The sequence below is a fragment of the Rhinopithecus roxellana genome, chromosome 11, assembly GCF_007565055.1.
Source record: "Rhinopithecus roxellana isolate Shanxi Qingling chromosome 11, ASM756505v1, whole genome shotgun sequence".
In the NCBI taxonomy this organism is placed as follows: domain Eukaryota; kingdom Metazoa; phylum Chordata; class Mammalia; order Primates; family Cercopithecidae; genus Rhinopithecus; species Rhinopithecus roxellana.
The window spans coordinates 39,794,994-39,822,625 of record NC_044559.1 but is presented as its reverse complement, the minus strand read 5'-3'; the positions used below and the strand labels follow the sequence as shown (position 1 = coordinate 39,822,625).

General features: G+C 38.8%; 1 protein-coding gene across 1 annotated transcript in view; it reads left to right on the top strand.

Annotated features, from left to right (window-relative positions):
* The window catches only part of CACUL1 (CDK2 associated cullin domain 1), a 71,466-nt gene that overhangs the window by 4,112 nt on the left and 39,722 nt on the right, over positions 1–27,632 (top strand). Inside the window, exons 2-3 of the mRNA XM_010388875.2 lie at positions 17,822–17,948; positions 18,839–18,941. Coding sequence (XP_010387177.1) covers positions 17,822–17,948; positions 18,839–18,941 — 230 coding nt within the window. The remainder of the gene's footprint in view (positions 1–17,821; positions 17,949–18,838; positions 18,942–27,632) is intronic.

Here is a 27,632-nt window from a genome sequence, read left to right as displayed (position 1 = left end):
TGTAGGATTTCATATAAATGAAATCATACAATGTGTATTGTTTTGTGCTTGACTTGTTTCTTCTTATTCTGTTCTTGAGATTCTTCCATGTTCTCACATATGTCAGTAACTTATTCTTTTTTCTGGCTGAGGAGTAGTATTTTATTTTGTTTTTGGATATCCCAAAGTAGGTTTTTTTTTTTTTTTTTTTACCAAAAAATCATTAATTTGTTGGTCATTAGTTTGATCATTTAGGTGGTCTCTCGTTTTGGCTGTTATGAACACAGCTGCTGTAAACAACCATGTACAAGGTTTGATGTGGGTAAAGGTTTCATACAAGTGGAATTCCTTGCTTATATGTTATTGATACTAACTTTATGAGAAACTGCCAAACAATTCTTTAGGGTGGTAGCACCATTTTACACTCCCATCAGCTGTATATGACAGCTCCAGTTGCTCCACTTAATTGGCACTTAAACTGGTTAGGTTCTGCATTCTTGGTATTGTCAGTCTTTTGAAGTTTAGCCTTTCTAGAGCATTGGTCCCCACCAGGGACCAGTTTCGTGGAAGACACGATTTTTCTGTGGACTGGGGGATAGTTTTGGGATGAAACTGTTCCACCTCGGATCATCATATCTTAGAGTCTCATAAGGAGCGTGCAACCTAGATCCCTTGCGTTATAGGGTTGGCGCTCCTTTGAGAATTTAATTCCTGCACTGATCTGACAGGAGGCGGAGCCCAGGTGGTAAGCCCACAGCTCACCTCCTGCTGTGTGGCCTGGTTCCTTACAGGCCACCAACTGGTTCCCACGACCTGGGGTTGGGGACCCCTGTTCTAGAGGATAAGTAGTAGTATCTCTTTGTGTGTTTACTTTGCATTTCTCTTTTACATGTGCCATTGGCTTTTTCATGTGATCATTTGCTTGCCTTATAATTTTGTTTGTGAGCATCGGCTCACATCTTTTGCTCATTTATTTTCTTGTTTGTCTTAATGTGTGTAAAGAATTCACTGTAAGTTTTGGATACACGTTTTGTCAGGCATATATTATTACTGTTTTCTCTCTCTGGCTTGTCTTTTTTTTTCCTTAATGGTGTCCTCTGAAGAGTAGCTGTTTTTTAATTTTGATGATGTCTAAACTGTCAATTTTTTCTTTTCTGGCTGTTGCTTTTTGTATCCTAAGAAATATTTGTCTGATATTTTCAAAGTCAAGATATTTTCTGTATTTTTTCAAGCAGTTTTATGGTTTTAGCTTTTATGTTTAGGTCTGTGATCTGAATTCTGAGTTGATATCTTTATAGTGTGAGATAAGGATTGAGGCTCCTTTTTTACATATGGATATCTAATTGTGTTGGCACTATTTGTTGAAAAGACTATCCTTTTCTTACTGAGGCAACTTTGTCAGAAATAACTGATCATGTATGTATGGGCGTCAGTTCTGTTTCATTAATCTTACTTAGTCCGTCATATTTAGGATTATTGCATATCTTCTTGATGAATTGACTGTTTATCATGATGGAATGTCTGTCTTTATCCTTGTTAATATTCCTTACCCTAAAGACTACTTTTACTTGTAGGCATTCTAGGTTTTTTTTAAAGGATTGTTGTTTGCATAGTGTATTTACCATCATTTTACTTTTATTTGTGTAAAGTACATTTCTTGTAGACAGCATATGGTTGGATCTTGCTTTTTTAAAATCCAGTCTGACAACCTCTGCTACCATTGTGTTTAATGTAGTTACCAATATGGTAGGGTTTAAATCATACTGTCTTGCACTTTTGTTTACTCTTTGTCCATCTGTTATTTAAAAAATCTTCCTCTTTTCCCGTCTTTTTTTTTTTTTTTTAGAGATGGAGTCTTGCTCTGTGGCCAGGCTGGAGTGCAGTGGCATGATCTCGGTTCACTGCAACCTCTACCTCCCTGGTTCAAGCGATTCTCCTGCCTCAGCCTCCCGAGTAGCTGGGATTACAGCCATGTGCCAACACACCCAGCTAATTTTTGTATTTTTAGTAGAGACGAGGTTTCGTCATGTTGGCCAGGCTGGTCTTGAATTCCTGACCTCAGGTGATCCGCCCACTTTGGCCTCCCAAAAGTGCTAGGATTACAGGCGTGAGCCACTGTGCCCAGCCCTTTTCCTGTCTTCTTTTTTGTTATTTTTATGATGCAGTTTTGTCTCCAGTTTGGCTTATTAGGATGGTTGTTTTGCTCTTTGGAGGTTACTCTAGGATTTATGATTACGAAAGTTTTACTTACAACAGTCTACCTTTAAATAGTATTAGACTACTTATAATGTAAAAGCCTAATAGCAGTATACTTCCATTTATCCACTCTTGTCCTTTATGCTATTGTACATTTTACTTTAATGTATGTCATAATTCCCCAAATACACTGTCATTAATTTTGCTCAAAACAGTCATTTATCTTTTTTTAAAAGTTGGAATGAGCCAGGCGTGGTGGCTCTTGCCTGTAATCTCAGCACTGTGGGAGGCTGAGGTGGGTGAATCACAAGGTCAGGAGTTCAAGACCAGCCTGGCCAACATGGTAAAACCCCGTCTGTATTAAAAATACAAAAATTTGCTGGTTATAGTGGTGCGCGCCTATAATCCCAGCTACTCAGGAGGCTGAGGCAGGAGAATCGCTTGAACACAGGAAGTGATGGTTGCAGTGAGCTGAGATCGCACCATTGCATTCCAGCCTGGGCGACATGATGAGAATCTGTTCCCACTTCGGCCCCCCAAAAAAAGTTGGAATGAAATTTATGTAACACACAATTAATTATTTTAAAGTGAATAATTCAGTGGCATTTAGTACATGCCCAGTGTTGTGCAGGTACCTCTATCTAATTCCAAAACATTTTCATCAACCCAAAATAACATTCCATGCCCGTTAAGCAATTAGTCCCATTTCCTCACTTCTCCCTGCCCCTGGCATCCACCAATTTGCTTTCTGTCTCTATGGGTTTACCTGTTCCAGATCATTGTGTCTGTGTGTTTTTGTTTTTGTTTTTGTTTTGAGACGGAATTTCGCTCTTGTTGCCCAGGGTGGAGTGCAGTGGTGTGATCTCGGCTCACCGCAACCTCCACCTCCCGGGCTCAAGTGATTTTCCTGCCCCAGCCTCCCGAGTAGCTGGGACTACAGGCATGCACCACCATGCCCGGCTAACTTTGTATTTCTAGTAGAGACGGGATTTCTGCCATTTTGGCAAGGCTGGTCTCGAACTCCTGACCTCAGGTAATCCGCCCACCTCAGCCTCCCAAAGTGCTAGGATTATAGGCGTGAGCCACCTTGCCCAGCCTCCAGATATTTCATATGAATGGAATCATACTGAGAGTTCTTTGAAATAACAATAAACTGGAATGTAAATCTTTTGTATTTACCCAGATAGTTGCCATTTCTGTCCCTCTTCTTTCCTTTGTGTAGATGGAAGTTTCCACCTCTTATTTTTCTTCCCCCTTTAGAACTTCCTTTAATATTTCTTATCATGTAGTTCTGTTGGCCTTCAATTTATTCAGCTTTTGTTTGCAGAAATCTTTATCTTCATTTTCTAAGGATATTTGCTGGATGTAGAATTCTAACTATACAGCCTTTTTTTTTTCTTCTATAAGCACTTTAAAGATGTCAAGATGTCTTTCCATTGTCTTCTGACCTGCATTGTTTCTCTCTTTTCTTTTCTTTCCTTTTCTTTTCTTCTTTTTTTTTTTTTTTTTTTTTGAGACGGAGTGTAGCTCTTGTTGCCCAGGCTGGAGTGCAGTGGCGCGATCTCAGCTCACTGCAACCTCCACCTCCCGGGTTCAAGCGATTCTCCTTCCTCAGCCTCCTGAGTAGCTAGGACTACAGGTGCCCGCCACCACGCCCAGCTAATTTTTTGTATTTTTAGTAGAGATGGGGTTTCACCGTGTTAGCCAGGATGGTCTCTATCTCCTGACCTCGTAATCCGCCCGCCTCAGCCTCCCAAAGTGCTGGGATTATAGGTGTGAGCCACAGTGCCCAGCCACTATCACAGTTTAAAAAAATTTTTTTATTTTGAGACAGAGACTCACTCTATCTCCCATGCTGGAGTGCAGTGGTGTGATCTTGGCTCACTGTAGCCTCTGCCTCCTGGGCAAGAAAATCTGGTGCCTCAGCTTCCTGAATAGCTGGGATTACAGTCATGTGGCACCATGCCCGGCTAATGTTTGTAGTTTTAGTAGAGACAGGGTTTCACCATGTTGGCCAGGCTGGTCTCAAACTTCTGATCTCAGGTGAGCCACTGCACCCGGTCTTATTGTTTCTTTAATAAATGTCTGTATAGTCTTATCTTTGTTTCTCTCTATTTATGTCCCTTTTTTCTCTGGATACTTTAAAAATTTTTACTTTATCTTAAGTTTTCAGCAATTTTTTATGTTCTTTTTTGGTGTTTAGTTTTTGAATATGTGGGGTTTTAGAATTTGTCAAATTTGGAAAATTATTCATTATTTTTTGTCAGAACCCCCCTGCCACTAGTTACACATACGTTATATCACTTGTTACTGTACCATGAGTCACTGAGGTTCTTTCTGTTCATTTTCTTAAAGATTTTTTTTTTTTTTTTTTTACTCTCTGTGCTTTAGTTTGGATAAATTTTAATGCTATGTCTTCACACTAACAAATGTTCTCTTTTTCAGTATCTAATCTGCTGTTAATCCTGCTGTTAATCAGTGAGAGTTCCAAGTGTTTTTAATGCAGGGTGACAGTCCAGGTTTCAGTTAACCAAACTGTTAGAACTGTACCCAGCTTCTTGAAGTAGTATAGTGAATAAAGAATCTTTAGTAAGTGCATTCCTTTTAATGACTTGTCTCATCTAAAGTTCTATCTTCATTATTCAGCACCTTCCGAATCCATTCCCACATGTATTCCCAGATTTCTGCTGTATAATGTATTAAAGTCTTATAGTTCTTTTGGAATGTAAGCTGTCTCCTATTTATTTAGGTTTGGTACTTATTCCCTTAGGAAATCTGATTCTAGTTAGAGATCTAGAGACAGTGAGTTCTGCTTAGAGAGAGAATCTTTTTTGTGAGGTTTCAGGTAATATCATGGCAAGGTCTTCAATCAAGTAAAGTTAGTCTCATATTGGGAAGGAGGGGTGTGTAAGCAGAGTTTCATGAGGTCAGGGTTTTCAGATTGATCATACTCCACCAAACTGGCCCCATTTGTGCTGGGATTACAGGAGTGAGCCACTGTTCCCGGCCAAACTTCAGGATCTTATTGGGGATCTTGTCTTGCTATTTTTTGACCTGCATCATGTAAAATGACGTTGATGAAACTGTAAGAGAAAGCCATTTTAATGTTTACTTAAGGCCCAGTCCCAAATCTCTAAAGAAATTGAATACTGTTTATTTACTGTAAACTCTGTAAACCGTAGACCATATGTATTCACATTGTAAACTGTTAAGCACTATGTAAAAGTTGATTGTTGATATTCTTTTATGGTATGTCTTGACAGGGCAAACTGGCCTTTCATTTTTCTTCCTGCTTCTGTGGACATTTGGTTATTAACCTCTATAGATAAAGTTGAATAGATGTGTAATATGTAGTTGCAGGTATGCTGATTCATCATCTGAATGGCATTTTATTAAGTGTTTATTGTATGCCAAAGTAATATTTTAGCCTCTGGTAATGAAGAGACACAGTTTAATGTGGGAGATGACAGAAAGATAATTATGATACATTATGATTAAATGCTATAAAAGAGTTATGTATTTGGTAGCATTCAGGAAAGAGAGTCTTTATAAAAATGAATAGAAGTTGGCCAGGAGGATGGGGGTGGGGATGGGGAAGCTGAACTGGAAGAGACTTCCTTGCAGAGGGGCAGCCTGTGCCAAAGACCCAGAATTGAAATTATTTTTGGAATACAGAGTATGAGGAGAGAGTGGCACAAATTAAACATGGATAGATAGAAAAGGCTAGATAGTGAAGGACAGTGTTAGAGGAAGGATTTTCTTCTGTAGTAATGGGAAGTTTCAAGGGAGAAATTTGTTTTAGTGTGTTAATTTAGAGCGGAGAGAGAATGAAGGCCTAGAGGCTAGTTAGGGGTGTTAGAATTTCTGTAGTCTAGACAAAAGATGAAGACTTGAACGAATAAAATTTTACAAGACAGGGGGTTTAGGTTTCAATTTGGAGATATTTAGGGACTAGAATCTATAAAATTTGGGGGGTGAGGGAAGGAAGATGAAGATTAAAGATTGCTGGTTTGGATGACGGGTAGCTGTCAGTGCCTTTGACCCAGATGTGAAGGAGTAAAGGTGTGAAGTGAGGGTTTGTGTGTGTGTGTGTGTCTGTCTGTTTTAAGGTGTCTGTGGAACAGTCAGGTAGAGAGAGGTCCAGAGGCAGTTGGTAAATTCTGAGTTTTCTCATTTCCTTTGCCTTAGAATATTGGAGATACTATGAAACAAAATTGATCCTGAAACAAAAATTTAATTTCAGTAGATTTTGCTTTTTCATTTCTGAGGATTTGAGATTCACCAAACTCTTTGTACTTAAAAAACAAAAACAGTACTTTGCTCTTATTAAAATAATACAGGTTTATAATTTTAAAACTCAAATTATGCAAAAAGACACATAATGAAAATCAGTGGTTCCTTTCCCTACCCCTTCCCATTCCTGGACCTGTTACTCAAAGTCAGTCATTTAATTACGATTCATTTAGCTGTTTCTTCTGGTATTAGCCACACATTTCAATGTGGTGATATTGTTACTGCTTAATTTATCATTTTTATATTGTCTATTGACTTCCAGGATTTAATTCTTTTATACCTCTAACATACCTTACCTTTCTAGTTCTTTTATTATCACAGTTTTTTTTTGTTTTGTTTTTTGTTTTGTTTTTTGAGATGGAGTCTTGCACTGTTGCCCAGGCTGGAGTGCAGTGGCGTGATCTTGTCTTACTGCAAGCTCTGCCTCCCAGGTTCACCCCATTCTCCTGCCTCAGCCTCCTGAGTAGCTGGGACTACAGGCGCCCGCCACTACACCCAGCTAATTTTTTGTATTTTTAGTAGAGATGGAGTGCAGTGGTGTGATCTCGGCTCACTGTAGCCTCTGCCTCCTGGGTTCAAGAAAATCTGGTGCCTCAGCTTCCTGAGTAGCTGGGATTACAGTCATGTGCCACCATGCCCGGCTAGTTTTTGTATTTTTAGTAGAGATGGGGTTTTGCCATGTTGGCTAGGCTGGTCTTGAACTCCTGGTCTCAAGCCATCTGCCTGCATTGGCTTCCCAAAGTGCTGGAATTACAGATGTGAGCTATTGCACCCGGCCACAATTTGTGGTTTAATCAGTAAGCCATATTTACATTATAGCTATGTAAATATTTACTGAAGGGCCTAAAGTATACTCAGTTTCCATTTTATTTTACATAGAATGTTGTTAGTTGCCTTATTTGTATTGGCATAATTATTGTTGAACTTATCCTTTTTTTTTTTTTTTTTTTTTTTTTTGAGATGGAGTCTTGCTCTGTCGCCCAGGCTGGAGAGCAATGGTGTGATCTCGGATCACTGCAACCTCCGCCTCCCAGGTTCAAGCGATCCTCCCACCTCAGTCTCCTCAGTAGCTGGGATTACAGGTGCACACCACCACACTCAGCTAATTTTTTTGTATTTTTAGTAAAGACGAGGTTTCACCAGGCTGATCTTGAACTCCTGACCTCAGGTGATCCACCTGCCTCAGCTTCCCAAAGCGCTGGGTTTACAGGCATGAGCCACCGCACCCAACCGAACTTATTCTTAAAACTTCTCAGTAGCTTCGTTTGATTCACCATGTACCTGGCACTGGTGTTTTTGAAATGCTCGAACAAATCAGCTTTTGTTTTTGTCTGTTTGTGAAGCTTAGTCCTCTTGCTTCTGTTTATTGCTTAGGGCCAGTGGATAGTTGCCACTCAGGGACTTCCCAGATACTTGGAATGATTGCTTCTTCGTCTTCATTTTTATTGATGAATTTCCGAGTATGTGTATAGAGCATATCTTCTAGTCATTTCCTGAGAGTGTGTGGATAAAGTTTCAGGTCTTGGCATATCTAAAAATGCTGTTTTCACACTTGATTGATAGTTTGGGTATAGAATTCTTAACGGAAAATAACTTTTCCTTGGCATTTTAAAAGTATTGCTTCATTAACTTTAAGCACGCATATTACAATGGAGAAGTCAGGTGCCATTCGTTTTTTCCCCTTGAGAAAATTTCTGAGATTTTAAAAAATTAATGTGTTAATATTTCTCTCCCTTTACGTTTTCTCTATTCTGTTTTCTCTGGAATTATTGGTAGTCAAATGTTGAATTTCTGTTTTGATCTTCTAAGTCTTTTGACCACATTTTGCTACATCCCCTTTCTCATAAAGCTGTGGGAGATTTCCTTGATGTTGTATTTTTAACACTGACTTTTTTTTTTGAGACGGGGTCTGGCTCTGTCGCCCCGGCTGGAGTGCAGTGGAGCAATCTCGGCTCACTGCAAGCTCCGCCTCCCGGGTTCACGCCATTCTCCCTGCCTCAGCCTCCCGAGGAGCTGGGACTACAGGCACCCGCCACCATACCCGGCTAATTTTTTTTGTATTTTTAGTAGAGATGGGGTTTCACCGAGTTAGCCAGGATGGTCTCCATCTCCTGACCTCGTGATCCTCCCGCCTTGGCCTCCCAAAGTGCTGGGATTACAGGCATGAGCCACCGCGCTCGGCCTTTTTTTTTTTTTTTTTTTAGAGCACTTGGGGCTGGGCACGGTGGCTCACGCCTCTAATCCCAGCACTTTGGGAGGCCGAGGTGGGTGGATCACAAGGTCAGGAAATGGAGACCATCCTGGCTAACACGGTGAAACCCCGTCTCTACTAAAAATACAAAAAATTAGCCAGGCTTGGTGGCACATGCCTGTAGTCCCAGCTACTCGCGAGGCTGAGGCAGGATAATGGCGTGAACCCGGGAGAGGGAGCTTGCAGTGAGCCGAGATCGCGCCACTGCACTCCAGCTTGGGTGACAGAGCGAGACTCCGTCTCAAAAAAAAAAAGAAAAAGAGCGCTTGGATTGCTTGTTTTTTATGACACGGTTTTTAATTTTTATCTTACCTTTCTGAATGTAGTAATTATAGTTTTTAAACAAGTTCTATTCTCTGGATTATCTTTGTTTTTAGCTTTTCAAATTTTGTTTTGATCTCTTGTCTGAGACTTTCTACAAATCTTTCCTGATTCTTAGTTGTCTATCCATATTTAAAAGTGAAAAAAGATAATTGCTAGCTCTGTGTTTATAATGGGCCTTGTCAGGTTTAAGTGTTGGGCTTCATGTTAGGCTGATTGAATGCAGAGCTGCTATTTTGTTGAGGAACTGCCAAATATTAGTATGTGAATGTCTTTTCTCTGGGACTGTTTAGTTTCTCTAGAGAAGGATCTTCCACTCCGAGAGAATGGCAGAGTGGATAGGTGGAGGCGGAAGTAAAGCATATTTTTCCTGGCGCATAGCATTCTGGAATGAAAGGAGTGGGGCTAGATGTTTGAGCATTTCTCATGCTGACTCCTGCTTAATCTTAATCTGCCAGTTCTGTGCTTCTCACTCCCTCACAGTCCTGACCCGCATGTTTCTAGGTCTCAGAGTGCTAACCCTTTGTCTCTCAGTTTCTCCACAGAATAATCCTTCTCTTTTCTTTTTACTGTTTAGTTTGCAAACTTTTCTACTGCATCTCCCACCCATTTCCAAAAATGCCTTTTTGTAGTATTCTGTCCTCAAGTCCTGACCTTTTCAGGGGCCTACAGGGCAAGGTTTGTTTATCCACCATTGATACCCACCTCAGCACCTGCCCAGGCTACTGCTTCAAGATTCAGACTCTACTGGGCTTTTAATGCCAAAGAGAGCTTGGCTTACTTAAATCTTGGAAGACACCATTAAATTTTAAAACTGTGGTAAACCTGCAGTTAGCATAGTTTACACCTATGTAATCTCAGTTGGGCAAATACTTTTCTATTTTGAATTTTGAGTACTTTGAATTTTATGAGATTTTGGATTAGGTGGAGTTGGAGCCAGATTGGATGTCTTGATAGCTCTTGAACTTTTTGTATATGTATGTATGTCATAACATGTCCATTTTAGGAACGGTGTCACAGGCTCCTATGTGATGTTGTAATGGTAGAACCAGTGTTGTACAGTAACTATTCTACAGGAACATAGATCTCAATCTGCTGGTAGGCTACAACAGCTAGGCTTTTTTTTTTTTTTTTTTTTTTTTAGATAGTAGTGATGAAGGAAGTTTCTAGTATTTTATTACATTTCCTCTAACTGAAAATCGTGTAGATTTCTAAGCAGTAAAACGGTAACCGTGTGTTTGCTCTACAAGTTTGACAGTGTTTTGGGGGACGAGGCACTTCATTTGAAGCAAGGCAAAGAAGGTTTTATACAGCTTGTATGTTACAAGGCTTATCTGGACCAAAATGTTGTCTTGTTATGGGGTGGGGAGCACAGAACCCTTAAAGAGTATGTTAATGGGAACTTAGATGAAATGAAAATAAGACATCAGTGTCATCTGGCTGTTTACGTGAATGTAACGATACATTGAGGAATGACTAACTCTTGATCACAGTAGACATTTTAAATTGTCCATAGTGTTTAAATTGAATTATATAAACCATAAACCCTAAAGCTTAGAAACTTCCCAAACAAATACCTAAAGCACACAACTTTTAAAAGGCTTTAACTTACTTTAGAAACAATTGCTGCCCTCTTGTACTGGCAAATCAAAATATACCTGAGTAGATGGTACAGGTTTTTTTTCCCCTCCTAATAAGGAAAAGGATAAAGTACAGTTATGCTTTGCTTAACAACAGGGATACATTCTGAGAATTGTTTTGTTAGGCGATTTTGCATACTGTGGGAACATCATGGGGTATACTTACACAAACCTAGGTAGTATAGCCCATTACACCTTTAGGCTATATAGGATATAGCCTATTGCTTTTAGGCTACAAACCTGTATGATATGTACAGCATGCTACTGTACTGAGTACTGTATGCAACTAACATAATGGTATTTGTATACTTAAACATAGAAAAGGTACAGTAAAAGCATGGTATAAAAGATAAAAAAATGGTACACTTGTATATGGCACCTATCATGATTGGAGCTTGCAAGACTGGAAGTTGTGTGGGTGAGTGGCATGAGTGAATGTGAAGCCCTTTCTGTATATTGCTCTAGACTTTTAAAAAGCACTGTACACTTAGGTTTTACTAAATTTATTTAAAAATTGCTCTGGCCAAATGCTATGGCTCACGTCTGTCATCCCAGCACTTTGGGAGGCCGAGGCAGGCAGATCACTTGAGCCTAGGAGTTTGAGACCACCCTGGGGAACATGGCAAAACCTCATCTCTACCAAAGAAAAAAAAAAACAAACCAGAAATTAGCTGGGTGTGGTGGCATTTGCCTGTAGTCTCAGCTACTCTGGAGGTTGAGATGGGAGGATCACTTGAGCCCCAGAGGCAGAGGTTGCAGTGAGCTGAGATTGCACCACTGTACTCCAGCCTGGGCGACAGAGTGAGAGACGCTGTCTCAAAAAAAAAAAAAAAAAAAAAGAAATTAAATAATAAATCAACCTTAGCTTCCTGTAACTTTTTTACTTTATAAACCTTTTAAGTTTTAAACTTTTTGGCTCCTCTGTAATAACACTTAGCTTAAAACATAAACACAGTACAACTATACAAAAATATTTTCTTATCTTGATAAAGTTTTTTCTGTTTAAAAATATTTCTGTATGATTTTTACTTCTTACACTTTTTATGACCATTCCTCTCCTTTATCTACAAGGGCTTCCCTTCCATTCCTCAGGTTATGTTCTTGGCCTTCAGCTGCTCTGAGTCCAACACTTGGAAGAGTTCAGTCGTCCCCCTGTGCTGGAGGGAGCAGAACATTTTGCTGAAACATTCAGCCAGATTTATTGGATTGTTATTGACAGATAAGCGTAATCTAGTGACAAAAAGTCATATTTTTCTTTTAGATAGCATACATTAACTAGCTGAAGTTAAATAGGTAACAAAGGGCTCTTTTCTCCTTGTCCGTTCTGATTATCTAGTTGCAGTTAATTATAATTAATCTAAAAAGTCATTCATAATTTAGCCTTTTAAATTTGGCTAATTTATTTTATAATTGCAATTACTACATTCTTAGAGTCTATTCTAAATGAAGGTGACTTTTGATGGGGAGAAAGGATATGGAAGAGAAGAGTTTTAGTGAATCTTTGGTAGGAAGACAGTTCCTAGCTACCTTTTTAACATTTTGTTTGATATATTCACACCTTTATTTGACTCTTCAAGTTGTTGAGAACAGACAAACCATATATTAGCAGTTGAGGAAAGAGGAACACCTAAGTGAACCCTGGCTGTCCTGAGCTGCTGAAGCATTAGAGTGTTTTTCAGACTTCAACAGGCGTTAAGAATTATCTGGAGGGCTTGTTAAACAACTTCCTGGGTTCCACCCACCCCTAGAATTTCTGATTCAGCAGATCTGTGTTGGGGCCTGACCATCTGCATTTGCAGCAAGTTTCCAGGTGATGCTGCTGCTGCTGCTCTGGATCTCACACTTTGGAAGCACTGATAGAAAGTAATGATCAGTCTCTGCAGTAGACCAAGTATGAATTCATAATGCTTACTATAATTTCTGAATTTATTCTTCCCTTATAAAACAAACAAAAAAACCTTAACAGGATTGTATAGTAGGGCTAATCCGGTTTGCTTTAGCCTGTGTGAAATCACATGTGATTTAAGCTTTAATTCCAAAACAGCTAATAAGCAGTATATCTTGCACTGTTTTTCTGTTCAGCATTTATTTTGACTCACTAAGTTAATTCGCTTTACAGGTGTTATTGAGTACCTACCAGGTGTCATATCCTGTTTAGAGTTAGGGTTCTAGCAGTGAATTCCTTCTCCATGGGGCTTACGCCTAGTTTGAGGGAGATTGACAATAAATAATATGTCAACTTATTTGGATTAAAAAAGTGTAAGAGTTGAACATACTTATTCCTGCCTGGTATGAATTATAGAACTCTAATGGTTTCCTGTTTATCAGCAACCGGATAATATTTCCTGAATGAAGATTCCAGCTATTCCATGTGTTTTAGACTTTGTTTCATTTTATCTTAGTAAAGGTCAGTTAAACTACTTTCTCAGTGGAATTTAGACTGTGTGAGCTTGTTATCTTATAAATATGTGTTTCTAGGTTTAAGCCTTGTGGCATGATGGTTTTACATTTTTTTAAATAAGTGTTTTAAAATTTCTTGAACTTCAATGCCTCTAGAGGGCAACACACATTCTGCAGTTCAATAAAGCCCTCACCACTTTTGTTACTCTTGCACCAGGTCTGCTTTACTTGTTTATGTTATTAGCATGGCTCTTGTAGGTATTTGTACCTGTAGTGCCTTCTTTAAATAGATTAAAAAGTAATTCATTATTTTCAAGCTGAAAATCTAACCTAGATGAAATTTAGTAATTTAGTGGTAACTTAAGTTTCTTTAGGTTTCATACTTTTTTTTTTTTTTTTTTTGAGTCGGAGTCTTGCTCTGTCGCTGGAGTGCAGTGGCGCGATGTCGGCTCACTGCAAGCTCCACCTCCCGGGTTCACGCCATTCTCCTGCCTCAGCCTCCCGAGTAGCTGGGACTACAGGCGCCCGCCACCTCACCCGGCTAGCTTTTTGTATTTTTTTTAGTAGAGACGGGGTTTCACCGTGTTAGCCAGGATGGTCTCGATCTCTTGACCTCGTGATCCGCCCGTCTCAGCCTTCCAAAGTGCTGGGATTACAGGCTTGAGCCACCACGCCCAGCCGGTTTCATACTTTCATTTTGGCTCTTACTTGCTGATAATGCTCATTACATACAGAAAAGGAATTTAGTTAATTATCTAAAAAGTAAAATTCAAGGAATTCTTTAGCTAATTAGATGTCTGTATATACTCTTTAGCCACATGTAATATACATTGAAAAGACTGGCACAATACACTGGCACAGCCACAATATACTGGTGGTGAGATTATGAGTGATTTTTTATTTCCTCCTTTTGCTTATGTATTTTCTAATACAGGCTTAATACTGAACGATAGAAATCAAGAAATAAAAAGTTGAAAAGTATTGTCTAAATAGGCAGCCCTGCAGATCTCCTAAGATCTCGTCATGCTGCTCTCTGATCTTAGCATTCCCATTTTAAAGTAGTAAATCAGCCGTCTTCTACACATAGCATGAATTTTGGCTACTCTTTTGTGTTTTGTTTCATTTTTGAGACAGTCTTGCTTTGTTGCCCAGACTGGAGTACAGGGGTGTGAACATGGCTTGCTGCAACCTTGATCTTTGGGCTTGAAAGATCCTCCCACCTCAGCCTCCCGAGTAGCTGAGACCACAGGCATGCGTCACCACGCTCAGCTAATTTTTTTTTTAATTAAATTTTTGTAGCGGTGAGGTCTCACCATGTTGCCCAGTGCAGTCTTGAACTTCTGGGCTCAGTCGTTGCTCTCTGCTCGGCCTCCCAAACTGCTGGGATTACAGGCATGAGCCAGTGCGCCTGGCCTACTCTTTCTTTCGGTCAGTGTAAACTTTTCTATGGGCAAAGTTGAAAGTGATTACGTATCTCTAACATAAGGATCTAGTTTTTAAGTTCAAGATTACACACACACTCTGAGACTGTATGTGTCAGATGTTAAACTGAACAAATAGCTAGGAGTTTTTGTTTTTTAAAACAAGGATTGGGTTGAGATAAGCAAGTAAATAAATATCTTAAAGTTTCCTGGATTGTCATTTTAAGTGTTGACTGCAGATTGTTATGAAGAAGCTTCCTGGGAAGAAATTATGTTAGCTAGCATGTAAGATCACTGAATTGGCTTTCTATTAGTTATTCAAGTAACATAGATGTATATTGTATATAATAGATGTATATTGTATATAATAATACGTGTGGAAATAGAAACAGCTTTTTTTTTATGTGTGGAAATAGGGTTTTAGATTCTCTACTGTGACACATGCCTTTTTCAATTTGATTTTAAAGTCTCTTTTCAAAGATATCTAAAAGCATCAGCAGTCACTGTTTCTGTAGTGAGTCCCCATTTTGTACTTAGAACTACAGGACTTTACATTTTGGTTTCTTTTTCCCCCCTTCTTCATATCTTTGACTTGGTGATTTGCGAAAGTGCGAAGCCTGCGCTTGAGAAGTAGGAGTGCTCCCAGCTGGAGCCATAGCATGTGGTTTATTGAACTAAGCATTTTAGGAGCCCAGGAGATTGGTATATTAATTACTGGCATTACTACTTGTAGTTTTCTTTTTGAGCATGTTATCTAAGCTTCAACTCTCAACTTTTGGTGTAGAGAGGTATTTCATGTGGTTTAGGTGGTACACTGATAAGGGATTCTCTAACTCAGAATCACATAGTGAGAATGTAATTTCTTTGTCAGTTTTTGTTGAATCCTAAGGATTACATAAATACAAAGGGTCATATTCTAGAGCTAGTGTGTAACACTTTTCAGTACCAAGTGCAAGAGGGTGACCCTGGGAAGCAGCTCTAGGGGGATTGGGGAAGTGAGACAGGGAAGGTAAGGAAGCCAGTAAGGTAAAGTCACCACTGCAGGCAGCTGGAGTTTAGTACCAGTGGGGAGCTCTGGGAGTCAGTGTAGCACAGGGGCCTGAGAGTCATCTCACCCAAAAGGAGAGGGAGCTACTGGGGTAATGACACTGAATCCTCAGTAGCCATTGGTTGAAGGCTGCTTTGGGGTTGTTAATTCTCCCACAATTTCTTACCTCTCCTTCTGCAAGCAGAGCAAGCTCTGGCAGCTGGACAAAACACTGAGAGAAGTAGCCTTAGGGTATGGATGGGGTAAATGGGCGGGTGGGGCACCAACAGTATCTGCTATGCCCCCTGGACAGCTAAGCTTTTTGTGCAGTCTTCCTCATTTTAGTAAACGACAACCCCATCCTTTGGTGCTCAGGTGAAAAGCTTTGGAGGAGCTACTGTTGACCTTACTTTCACATCTCACAGCTAATCTATCAGTGAATCTTGTTGACTCTATTTTTAAAATATCTTCAAAATCTGACCTCTCCTTATTGTCCTCAGTGCCACCCTCTGGCCCAACCCCATATCAGCTCACAGCCTCTAAACTGAGTTTACTCTCAGCACAGCTGCTGGAATGATCCGTATAAAACCTAAGCCAGATCATGTCACTCCTCTGCTCAAAACCCTCCAGAGAGGCCTCCATCTTAGAGTAAAAGTCAAAGTCTACAATGGCCCATAAGGACCTACATGGTCTGGCCTCTTCCTACTGTATGTTTGCGCACATGCATGTACAATTCTTTTTGTCTTTAGCTTTACATTAGTCAAAACACTCCTTTATTCCCCATTCCCTTCAGTGTGGGTTATGTGATTCATTTGTAATTAGGTTCATTTTGTTGTGTTTTGCATTCCATCCTTACCACTACAGCCTTGTTGGTTTTTTTTTAAAATTTACATGGTCATTTGATATACAGTTCTGTTGGTGTTGACAAATGCGTGAAGTGGTGTATCCCCCACCACAGTTCCATGCAAAACGGTTAATTGCCATAAAAATTCCTTCATGCTACTACTTTATAGATAATCCTTCTCCCCACCTTCCAGCCGCTGTCGACCACTGATCTGTTTTCCTCCCTGTGGTTTTGCCTTTATTAGTATCATGTAAGTGGGACTCTTAGAATATGTAGCCCTTTGGGTCTGGCTTCTTTGACTTAGCAAAATGCATTTAAGATTATACCATGTTGTTTTGTGAACATTCCTCAGTAGTTCATTCCTCAGATGTCCTGTGAAATAAAATTAAATAACAAGTGAATTGATTTAAAGAAAGTATTGAACAAAAGTGATATAGATGGTACATAGAAAAAAATCTGGAACCTGGATGACGAAGGTGTGGAAATCGATAATGTGATAAAAAGACGCTGGGAAGGCTTTGTTTTACCTGGTATCTTTGACAGTAATGAGTCTTGTGTTCTTGAGTCACTTAACCACTCTGCTTCCTAGTCTGGCAAAATAGTGAAATACCTGGTCTCGTTGTTGTTACTCCTGAGGTAACTGTGGTTCATGACACAGAATATTGGTAGGTTCTTCTGGTAGCTCTTTTTAAAATATTAACATTTCAGTGCCGTGAAGCAACTGTTACTTGGATTTCAAAGCTGTTAGGATCCACTCTACAAACGCTTTGTGAAACCTGTAGTGTGGGAGTAAAAGCCTGTCTGTAGGAATGAAGTAAGCCTCAGCGCAGGGTGCCAGTTCACTGACTTCTTTTCTGTTGGGCTTATCCAGTTTAAGATAGTAGCAGCCTGAGTTGGAGCTGTAGTAATGATGAAGAGGTGCTGGTGGTATCGTAAATCTCAGCAAGTTTTCCAGCAACCTCTTTGTGACTGCAGCATTTGGACCTTAATCCTCATAGTCCTGTCCTTAGGTACATTTCCTCAAGGATGTCTACAAAGATTGATTGTTGGTGTTCACAGTTTCTTTGAATTTTCCTGTGGTTCATTGATAGGTCATTTTGTCACATAATTGACTGTGTATTTGAGGGTCAGAGCATGTTTGAGACTGCTCCGCTGATGACAGAGGCTTACAGGAAACCCAGAAGGAAACCAGTGATGATTGCTTGTTGGGTTGTTATTTTTAAAGATGGACAGGTTCATACTAACTCCTCTTAAACTCATGATTAATGGCTGCTTAACATCCTTGACCAGGTTGCCTTTTTTGTTTTTAATTGAAATAGGATAGTCAGATAATAGAGTGTCAGTGTAAAATCAGAAAAGTGAGAGGAATTTGAGAGTGCAAAATGGCTGTGATTTGTGTTTGCTGCACATATGGCACGTAGTAATATTTATTTTACTTTTTACTTTTAGTAATGAATGTTATAACTATTGAAGATTATAAGAGCACATACTGGCCAAAATTGGATGGTGCCATAGATCAACTTTTAACTCAGAGTCCTGGTGACTATATCCCCATATCCTATGAACAGATATACAGGTAAGTCAAGATTTAATTTGCTTGGGTTTGAAAGGGTATACCGAGGTTCAGGGCACTTGAATTATTCTGCACACAAATATGTAATGTAGAAAACGAAAGATGAGGCTTTGTAAGTGTTTTATGTTTTCCACACTTACGGATTGGAGGGTTTGGTTTATACTTTTGATTGAAAAGTGGTTTTCAAATTACGACAGAGTAAGTCTGCCACCTCCACCATACATAATGCAGACACTGTGGAAGTCAGCAATAAAAGCAAGAATGACCGAAGTATCTGGCGTAAAAATCGTAGTTTTAGTCTCAAAGGGAGACCTTAGTTTAATCTGTTGGTGTTTATTGACACACGGTTCTAACTCTCTTCGGTTATTTTGTTTCCCAGCTCCTGGTAAATGGAAGCAGCAAATTAGGAAGTGGGGTGGGATATGAGATCAGCACAGTGAAAGGAGGAAGTGGCAAGTATGTTGTTCCACACAGCTGATGTACAAAGAGGTTGTATTGCAAACACTTCCGTGAGTTAGAAACCTCTCTTTACTGATAATCAATCACTCTCTCTTCCTTATTTTGACATTCATTTAAAGAGAGCGAGAACCTGGTTTATAAATAGTTATCATATTCAGACCTTAGATTCTCACCTAATATTAGATTATCTGGTACTGATTAAATGTGTAATACATGACTTAGAAGAGCATATTTACAGCAGATGGTACTATCTTTTTCCATCCGAACACTGATGGGGGAGGATAAATTTTTTATTTAAAAGTTGTGATTGGTTACTTTTTGAAGGTGCAAATTATTGGATCTGTGGCTGTATATCAAAAGTGGTGTTTAACTTTGGTCTGAGTTAAGTGCTTTATGATTAACTTGGTTTGTGGGGGTTTTTGTTTGTTTTACAGTTGTGTGTATAAATGTGTATGCCAGCAGCACTCGGAACAGATGTATAGTGATCTGATTAAAAAGATAACTAATCACTTAGAGAGAGTCTCGAAGGAGCTGCAGGTAAAGAACTGATTGTATTGATTTTTGCTTCCTTGGGTTTTCCTGACTGGTTGCAGTTAGCTTGTCTAATACACATTTGGAAGCTTGTTAATTTGATTATGATATAAATTTATAAATGCTTTCTAGATGAATGTTGATCAAATCACGTAATTTTTGGAATAGATTATTAATTTGAAAATTTGGTATAAATTGTGGAAATTTTTGGATTAAATATATTTCAGAACTTAACTGATTCCATTGATTACCATGTCAACATTTATTTTATTTAAAACCTTATTTTTTTCAGTTAATGTCAATATTTGGTGACTTTTATGATACAAAATATGTGTATGTTTTAACTTTTTTTGGAACTTGTACTATCATCTTTGAAGAGTGGTTTGCCTACTAATTTATAATGCCTTTCAATATGAACAACTGAAGTAAACACTTTATTGATAAACCTCCTGTAAATAGGCATCATCTCAGCTCTAAAGTCTGGGGCAGGTTGCAGAAAATCTTCTGTTTAAGGGAGCACTTAGCTTGATCCTCCCCCTCCCCACTTCAGTAAACCTTCAGTGCTAGAAGATCAGGTATTATTAAGTTGGTGCAAAAGTAATTGCGGTTTTTGCCATTGAAAATAATGACAGAAACCTCCGTTACTTTTGCACCAACCAAATAATCTTTATACCAGGGCTTGATCCCACTTTGCTTTTGGTATAGAAGTAGAACAATGTCTAGAAAAATCGCTCAGCAATCCCAGCACTTTGGGAGGCCGAGATGGGCGGATCACAAAGTCAGGAGATAGAGACCATCCTGGCCAACATGGTGAAACCCCATCTCTACTAAAATACAAAAAATTAGCCGGGCATGGTTGCACACTCCTGTAGTCCCAGCTACTCAGGAGGCTGAGGCAGGGGAATCACTTGAACCCAGGAGGCGGAGGTCGCAGTTAGCCGAGATTGCGTCACTGCACTCCAGCCTGGCGACAGAGTGAGACTCCGTCTCGAAAAAAAAAAAAAAAAAAGAAAAGTCACTCAGCAATAGATTACCAGGGTCTACACCACAATTAGGAAGCACCCCAGCAGTTCTGAAATAACCACAGTTTATAGCATATGCTGGGTTGTGCTTTGGGCTTTGGATATTGTTCTTCACAACTTGTGGTCTGAGATAGTTTAGTCTTTTTTGTCTTTTCTCCCCCAAACAGTTGTTGTACTAAGTAGCATTTTGTTTTCTTTTTCAAATGATAGAGCTGTGTTTTGTCATAGTCAAATGTACACTTTTCTCGTTGTTAGTATAAATTTCTTTCTTCATATTTTTGCCGCCAACTATAAAATCTTTATTCATTTAACACATATATTTAGTGCCTAGGCATTGTGTATAAATTGTTGATGAAACCCTAGATCTATGCTTTATAGCTTTTGAGTGATTTGCTTTCTAATTCTTCACTCCACCATCTACCTGAATTCCTACCTGAATCCAATTTATGAAATTCTGGTCTCGCTGTGGACTCTGTCCACTTCTGTTCACTTGCCAGTACCCTAGTCAGGTTCATCATCATTTCTCAAGTGTTTTACTGAAGTAAATGCTTATCTCAACTGCCTTACTTTATTGATATACCTTAATTTAACTAGTTTTTGATTGATGAATATTTAGGTTACTTCCAGTCTTTGGCTATTAGGAACAGTGCTGAAGTGAATGTCGTTTACTAAGTCCATATTGTGGTTCACAGAAGTTGTATCAAGTTGCATTCCCATCAGTTCTGTGTATATCACTGTGTCTGTTTTCCCTCACCCTACTAATACAGCCTATTATGAAATCAAATAATTTTTAGTTTTATATTTTAATATAGGGATGATTCTTATTAATGATTAAAACATAAGTCAGGGTGATATTTCTTTTGATGTTAGTGTTTTTTTAGTTTTTTTGAGATGGGGTCTCACTATGTCTCCCGGGCTGGAGTGCAGTGGCACAGTCATGGCTTACTGCAGCTTTGACCTCCCTGGGCTCAGGTGATCAGCTTCCCCCGTAGCTGACAATACAGGTGTGTGCCAGCATGCCTGGCAAATTCTTTGTGTTTCTTGCTTTAGAGATGGGGTTTTGCCATACTGCTCATGCTGGTCTCAAACTCCGGGACCCAAGCGATCTGCCAACCTCGGCCTCCCAAAGTGCTAGGATTACAGGTGTGAACCACTGTGCCCAGCCTGATGTTAATGTTTTTAAAAGGGGTAATATATGATGTAAAACCAGGGAATTTAGTTTGTTTTTAGAATCAATACATGTCCCACTTTGAGTTCAGCAACATGGTCTTATGAAAAGTCTAGCTTCAAAATGATTCCTTTTATAAGATTATAAAGTTTGTAACCATTATTAAATAGCAGTGGGGAGTAGTTTAAAACATGGGGATCCGGGGCTCTGTTTTCAGCTCTGTCACTCAGTATTTGTGTGTTTGCCTCTTTATTAAACATGCTAATATATATTTCATCTTATACATTTTCTTGACACTGAAATGAAGTAGATTTACTAAAATATCTCGTTCCTTCACACTAAGGTGTAAGGTATTTTCTCGACATTAAAAGGAAGTAGATTTACTACAATATCTAGTTCTTTACACTAAGGTGTAAGGTATTTTTTTCTTCTGCTTCCTGCCTGGCAAATGCTGCTTCATTCTTTTCTCAGGCTTAAACTCATTTGTGTCCATCTGTGTAAAGCCTTCCTGGAACTCCTGCACTCCTCTTTAAACAGAACAGACTATTGGCATTTCTTCTGTGGATCCATAGCATCTCAGCAATAAGAACTCTATTAGGGCAGTGATTGTGTTATTGTTTCTGCTTCCCTATCTGACTACTTCACAGGCCCTCCCTTGATGGGGAGGGACTCTGTCTTGTTTGTCTTTTTATGCTTAGTGTCTGCCACAATTACAACTCAGCAAATGTGTTTTGGCTGAATGCTGAGTAACTGAATATGAGCTGTGCTAATGGAAAGAGTAGCATAATTAGCTTCAGATGACCGCTACTCCTATGCTCTTTAGATTTGTAGGCATTTTATTTGTTTGTTCAGTGTGGTGTGTGTGGACTGATGTAATCTTTATTTTATAGAGACCTTAAGGCAGTTTTCATGGGGGACAGATCAAGAGACTGTGCCACAGAAACATTTTATTTGGATGGAGCATTTTGTTTGCAGCTCTGGTTTTCATAATGAAATATTGTTGTTATGAGCCAAAACAAGTGTGTGGGAGGAGTTGCATTTGACAGATAATCAGAAATTTAGTGCTGGAGTTGATAAATCAATGATTTGGACCTAGAGGGTGTCAGCCTCAGTCAAGGGCATCTTAAAATAGCTGTGGGTTTGTATAGTTTATATGTCAGAGGGATTTATTTATTTTTATCCCAAGGCATATCCTGTTGGGGAGATTGAAGAGTATATAAAATAATGTTCCCATATTCTCCAGTTATTTTTAGTGATGACTTAAAAACTAGAGAACATGGTTTTTAGAGATTTTAGAATAATTTGTTGAATGTAAATTTACGTGACAGCATAATCTAACTTGCTGCCTCTTTTTTTTTTTTAAACACATTTCTTTCATTTTGGAAATAATGACATTTCTACTTCAGGCACTTTAAAAAGTTTTTTTGTTGTTGTTGCTGTTAAACTAATAAATAGCTAAGTCCCCTTAGTATTCTCCTTACTATTATATTTCACTGTGTGTATATCTATACATTTTAACTTACTGCTGGATTATTTGAAATTGTGACAGTATATTTTGCCTTAATGTTTTTAAACCATGCTCTTCTCTTGTCCTTACTAACTCCCCTCTTCTTAGTTATTTATTTAATTATGAGACAGTGTCTCAGTCTGTTACCTAGACTGGAGTGCAGTGGTGTGATCCTGACTCACTGCAGCCCCTTGACCTCCTGGGCTCAAATGATCCTCTGGCCTCAGCACTCCCAAGTAGCTGGGACTACAGGCGTACACCTCCATGCCTGGCTAATTTTTGTGTTTCTTGTAGAGGTGGGGTTTTACCATGTTGCCCAGGCTGGTGTTGAACTTCTGGACTCAAGTGATCATCCTGCCTTGGCCTCCACAGGCATGGGCCACCACTCCCGGCTGTTCTTTCTTTAAATGTGATAACGAAATTTTATTTTTATTTTTATTTTTCTGTATCTCCAGAACGTCAAAATGTAAATTTCCAATTCTGGTATTTTCCTATATCAATGAATGGAAATAGGTGACTATAGAGAGTAAATTGGTTTACCAATTCAGTAAACAATATTCTGAATAGTTTTGGAAAATTGTATGGAAACGTTTAGAAATTACCATATTTTTGGTGAGAGACCCGGACCAGGACCCTCAGATTAGGACCTACACTTGCCTGTTGGATTTGAATTTCATCTTATAGATACCTCATACTGAGGTCCAAATCTAAATTCCTCTTCATTCAAATTAGTTTCTTTCTGAGACTTGATATTTCATATTCCTCTTAGCTTTTTCTCTCGTATTTCTGGGTGCTTAAGGTGGATGGAATACTATAACATCTCTTGCTCTGTCCTCTTTCATTCCCGTTGTTGTCTTCCTCTTCCACGTCATCATTGGCTCATGCCCGCACTAGTGGAGTATTCTTTTAATTGATTGTCTTCCTGCAGTCTCTTCTTTTGGCTGAACAATCTAAAAACCCTAATTTGATGGACATACTTTCTTGTTCAAAAATCTAAAATACTATTTACTACTTTCCTTAAGTAAGCACAGCTGATTTTTTCGTCAGTGTAAAAAAGCTGAGTGGTTTTATTGGTTGCAGGGGTTCCTAGTGGTAACCCTAATGTATCATATTTAAGTATGACTCTATTGGGTCCGGTAGTGGACATAAAATTGCTAAGACTAGATAGTGTGGACCGTCCCCCCGCTGAGAGCAATTACAAAAATTAGACCACAGAACTAACAAAAAAAGTGAATTACAGCGCCAGGATCTGAGAGAGGGAAACTCAGAGAGAGGAACCTAACATTTGAGCCATTTATCTACTTTCTTTTAGACTATGATAAGGCAAGGATGCAGTCTGTAGTAAAAAAAACATAGTTAACAAGACATAGAGGGGAAAAAAATGGAATAATTTTAAAATAAATCAAGAAAGGATTTTTTAAAAGTACAGAGAACATATGAGATAAGTAGAAAAATAGTAGGATAATAAAACTTCAGCATGTCTATTATATGAAATGTTAAAGACTAAATGCTGCATTAAAAAGAGGAAGACAGTTTCAGACTGGTACTGTTCCTTGTGGAGCAGGGATACCCCGTGGACAGTGTGTCTAGAGTAGCAGCTCAGAGGCAGTTCTGCACTCATACCCACTTTTAACTATTGCAAAATAAGGGCAGTATGTAGAAATTTCTAAAACGAAGGGGAGGGTGGTAACTTCTGGGTTGGGTTGTTGCCATGGAAAGGGGTGGTAACTTCTGGGTGTTGCCATGGCAGTGTTCAACTGACATGGCACACTGGTGGGCATGTCTTATGGGGAGGTGCTTCTGCCCTGACCTGTTTTTAGCTTGTCCTCCGTTTGGTCCTGATATCCAAGCCCTACCTCTGGAGTAGAGTTCTTCCTCCTATTGTGAAGTTGAGAACTTTCACCTTTTCATTTAAAGGAAGCACTTACGGCTTCTCTTTGGCATATCTGAATTGCCAACATCATTTTTCTTGCTCTTTGGAGTCATTATTAAGTAAAGTAAGGGTTGTTTGAGCATGTGCTGTGATGATCGTGACAGTTGAACTAATAACTGAGATGGCTAAGGGACTGACAGATGGATAGTGTCAACAGTGTGGATATGCTGGACAAAGTGCTGATAGATATTTCAGGTGGGATGGAGCTGGATGGTGTAAGATTTCATCATGTTACTCAGAAGACCATGCAGTTTAAAACTTAAGAATTGTGGCTAGGTGCAGTGGCTCACACCTGTAATCCCAACACTTTGGGAGGCCAAGGCGGGCAGATTACCTGAGGTCGGGAGATCGAGACCAGCCTGAGGAACATGGAGAAACCCCATCTCTACTAAAAAAAAAATACAAAATTAGCTGGGTGTGGTGGCAGGCGCCTGTAGTCCCAGCTACTTAGGAGGCTGAGACAGGAGAATCGCTTGAACCTGGGAGGCGGAGGTTGCACGGAGCCGAGATCACACCATTGCACTCTAGCCTGGGCGACAAGAGTGAAACTCTAGGAAAAAAAAAAGAATTGTTTGTTTTTGGAGTTTTCTGTTTAATATTTTCAGACTGTGGTTGACTGGGTAACTTAAATCTCAGAAAGGGAAACTGGATAAGGTGGGGGACTACTGTAATGGATAGATGGATATATAATCTTTTAAAACTGTCTTAAATGACACTTCCTCATTTCATTTTTTTCTATGTGTATTTCTGAATCCAGAATCCATTGAAACAATTGTGAGGCATTTTCTCCCCAATTAATGTCGATACATTTATTGTATATGCTAATGTGTTATCATATTTTCACCAAATAAAAATATTCTGACATTTTGATATAGTACTTTTGTAGTCAGTGACACATTAACAGTTCTTTTGTCAGTGCTTTGGAACTCACACTGTCCGTTAGCCCCAGTAAACAGTGTTGACACAGAGATTTGTTTCCTAGGCCAGGATGGTAACATTCAAATGGGAGGATTAGCGCAGATATTACTAACCTGCATTCAGGGTCCTGTTGAGGAGAGACCACAGAGACAAAGGTGCTGGGAAATGTAGTTTTTATCTCAAATAAGGTTGAATTTATAGTAGTTTAAATATTTAACTTTTAATTAAAAGTAAGTTAACTGATTACATTTAAACCATTTTAATGAAATTAGAGTAATATTGATGTCTATATCTTGGTTTTAAGCAAAATAAGTTGACTGTTGACTGTCAAATAAATTAATAATGGAAATTAATAGAAACTAAACCGTAATCAGCCAACAGTACTTAACTTTGATTCACTATTTATAGACTCCAATTTGCATATAAAATCTTTACTGCCAGATTGCCAATAAACTGCCAGATTACCAATAAATCCCTTGGTGGTTAAAATGAGAGCAAGGATTGCTTTGCTATTTATTTTTTGTCCAGTGGGTGGCAGCATAACTCAACTAGTTATCTTGTGTATGGTCTTTTGACATTTTTTATGCATTTTAAAGGTTTTAATTTCTAAATCTCTTGTACTACAAAGTGTATTCTAAGAAAACTTTCCTCCCCCACATACTCTATTTGTTCCTTGCTAAAGTAAGATTTTAGATAATAAGAAAATTGATATCTTTTCTTCATAGGTTTCAAATAAAATAAATATCATTGCAACTGGTAAATAGCCCTTTACACGTGTGTTCTACTGAAAATGTTTCTAAGTTATGTGGAAATTTGCTTTTTTCATCTCTGCTAGAACTTAAAGCAGTTGTTGTGGCAAACCCAAGAATTTGCCAGGGAGACGCCCTAACCCTCGATCATTTGATAGACTCTCATTCGGACCGTGATTCTAATAAGTTTACTGTCTTCCTTTAAAAGCAAGGATTTTGTTTGCATTTTCATGTGCCTTCATAGGACTTAACATAATCCCAGGCCCAAAATAGAGATCCAGTAAAAAGTACTTGGTATAAGTTGGTTACAAAAACATATGCTGGCTTTACCACTGACATTACTAGAGGCAGGTATTTGTTGCAGGTGGAACATCATTCAGAACTTGGAAAATGAGCAGGAGAGTAAAATCACATAAATAATAGCGATTTGCATTTGTTTATTATCATGGTGTACAGAGTACAATTATGAATTGTATTCTTTTTAAAATATACTGTCTTTGAGACTGAACTGTGTAACTTAAGTTAGAAAAGATAAGGAAAAAGGTTTCCTTTCCAAAATAATAGCAAATAGGTGTAAGTAGTGTAAGTAAATTAGTGTTTGCTAAGTGTTACATAGAGATAAAGTGTGTGGGGAAGGGAGAAGTCAGCCTAGCCTTATCTGGCTTCTTTGAATATTTCTCCATTTAGTAATACTTGAACCTTTTATAGCTGCTCAGTGTCACCTAGCTAGTTACTTTAAAAGCTAGGATTAGAACACAGATTGTTTCATGTAGATAAGCTAAATGAACCCAGGATCACAGAAGCCAGATTTAATTCAGTTTATTAAGTCCAAATAGTATTTGGAAAATGAAGGAAGTCTTATTTTAGAAATAAATAATGAAAAAAATTTCATATAATGGTAGTGGCAGTTAACTTTGAGAAGTAAAAGATCTAAGTGAAAAGAGAAATATCTTCTTAGACTCAGTTGACTTTATTGTAGCTTTCAATTGAAAACCATGCTTATAGTTTATATGAGAAGTGTCTGATATGTAATAGCTCTTAAATAGCTCCTGAAGATCATTACCTTCTATATCACTATTTTTTGGATATTATTCTAATATGGAAATATCTGCACAGCAAGAATGAGAATGGAATGTCAGATGTATTTGTATATTTGGAAAGAAATTCCTTTTTTTTTTTTTTGAGACGGAGTTTCGCTCTCGTTGCCCAGGCTGGAGTGCACTGGTGCTGTCTTGGCTCACCGCAACCTCCGCCTCCCAGATTCAAGCGATTCTCCTGCCTCGGCCCCCCGAGTAGCTGGTATTACAGGCATGTGCCACCACTCCTGGCTAATTTTGTAGTTTTGGTAGAGACGGGGTTTCTCTGTGTTGGTCAGGCTGGTCTTGAACTCCTGACCTCAG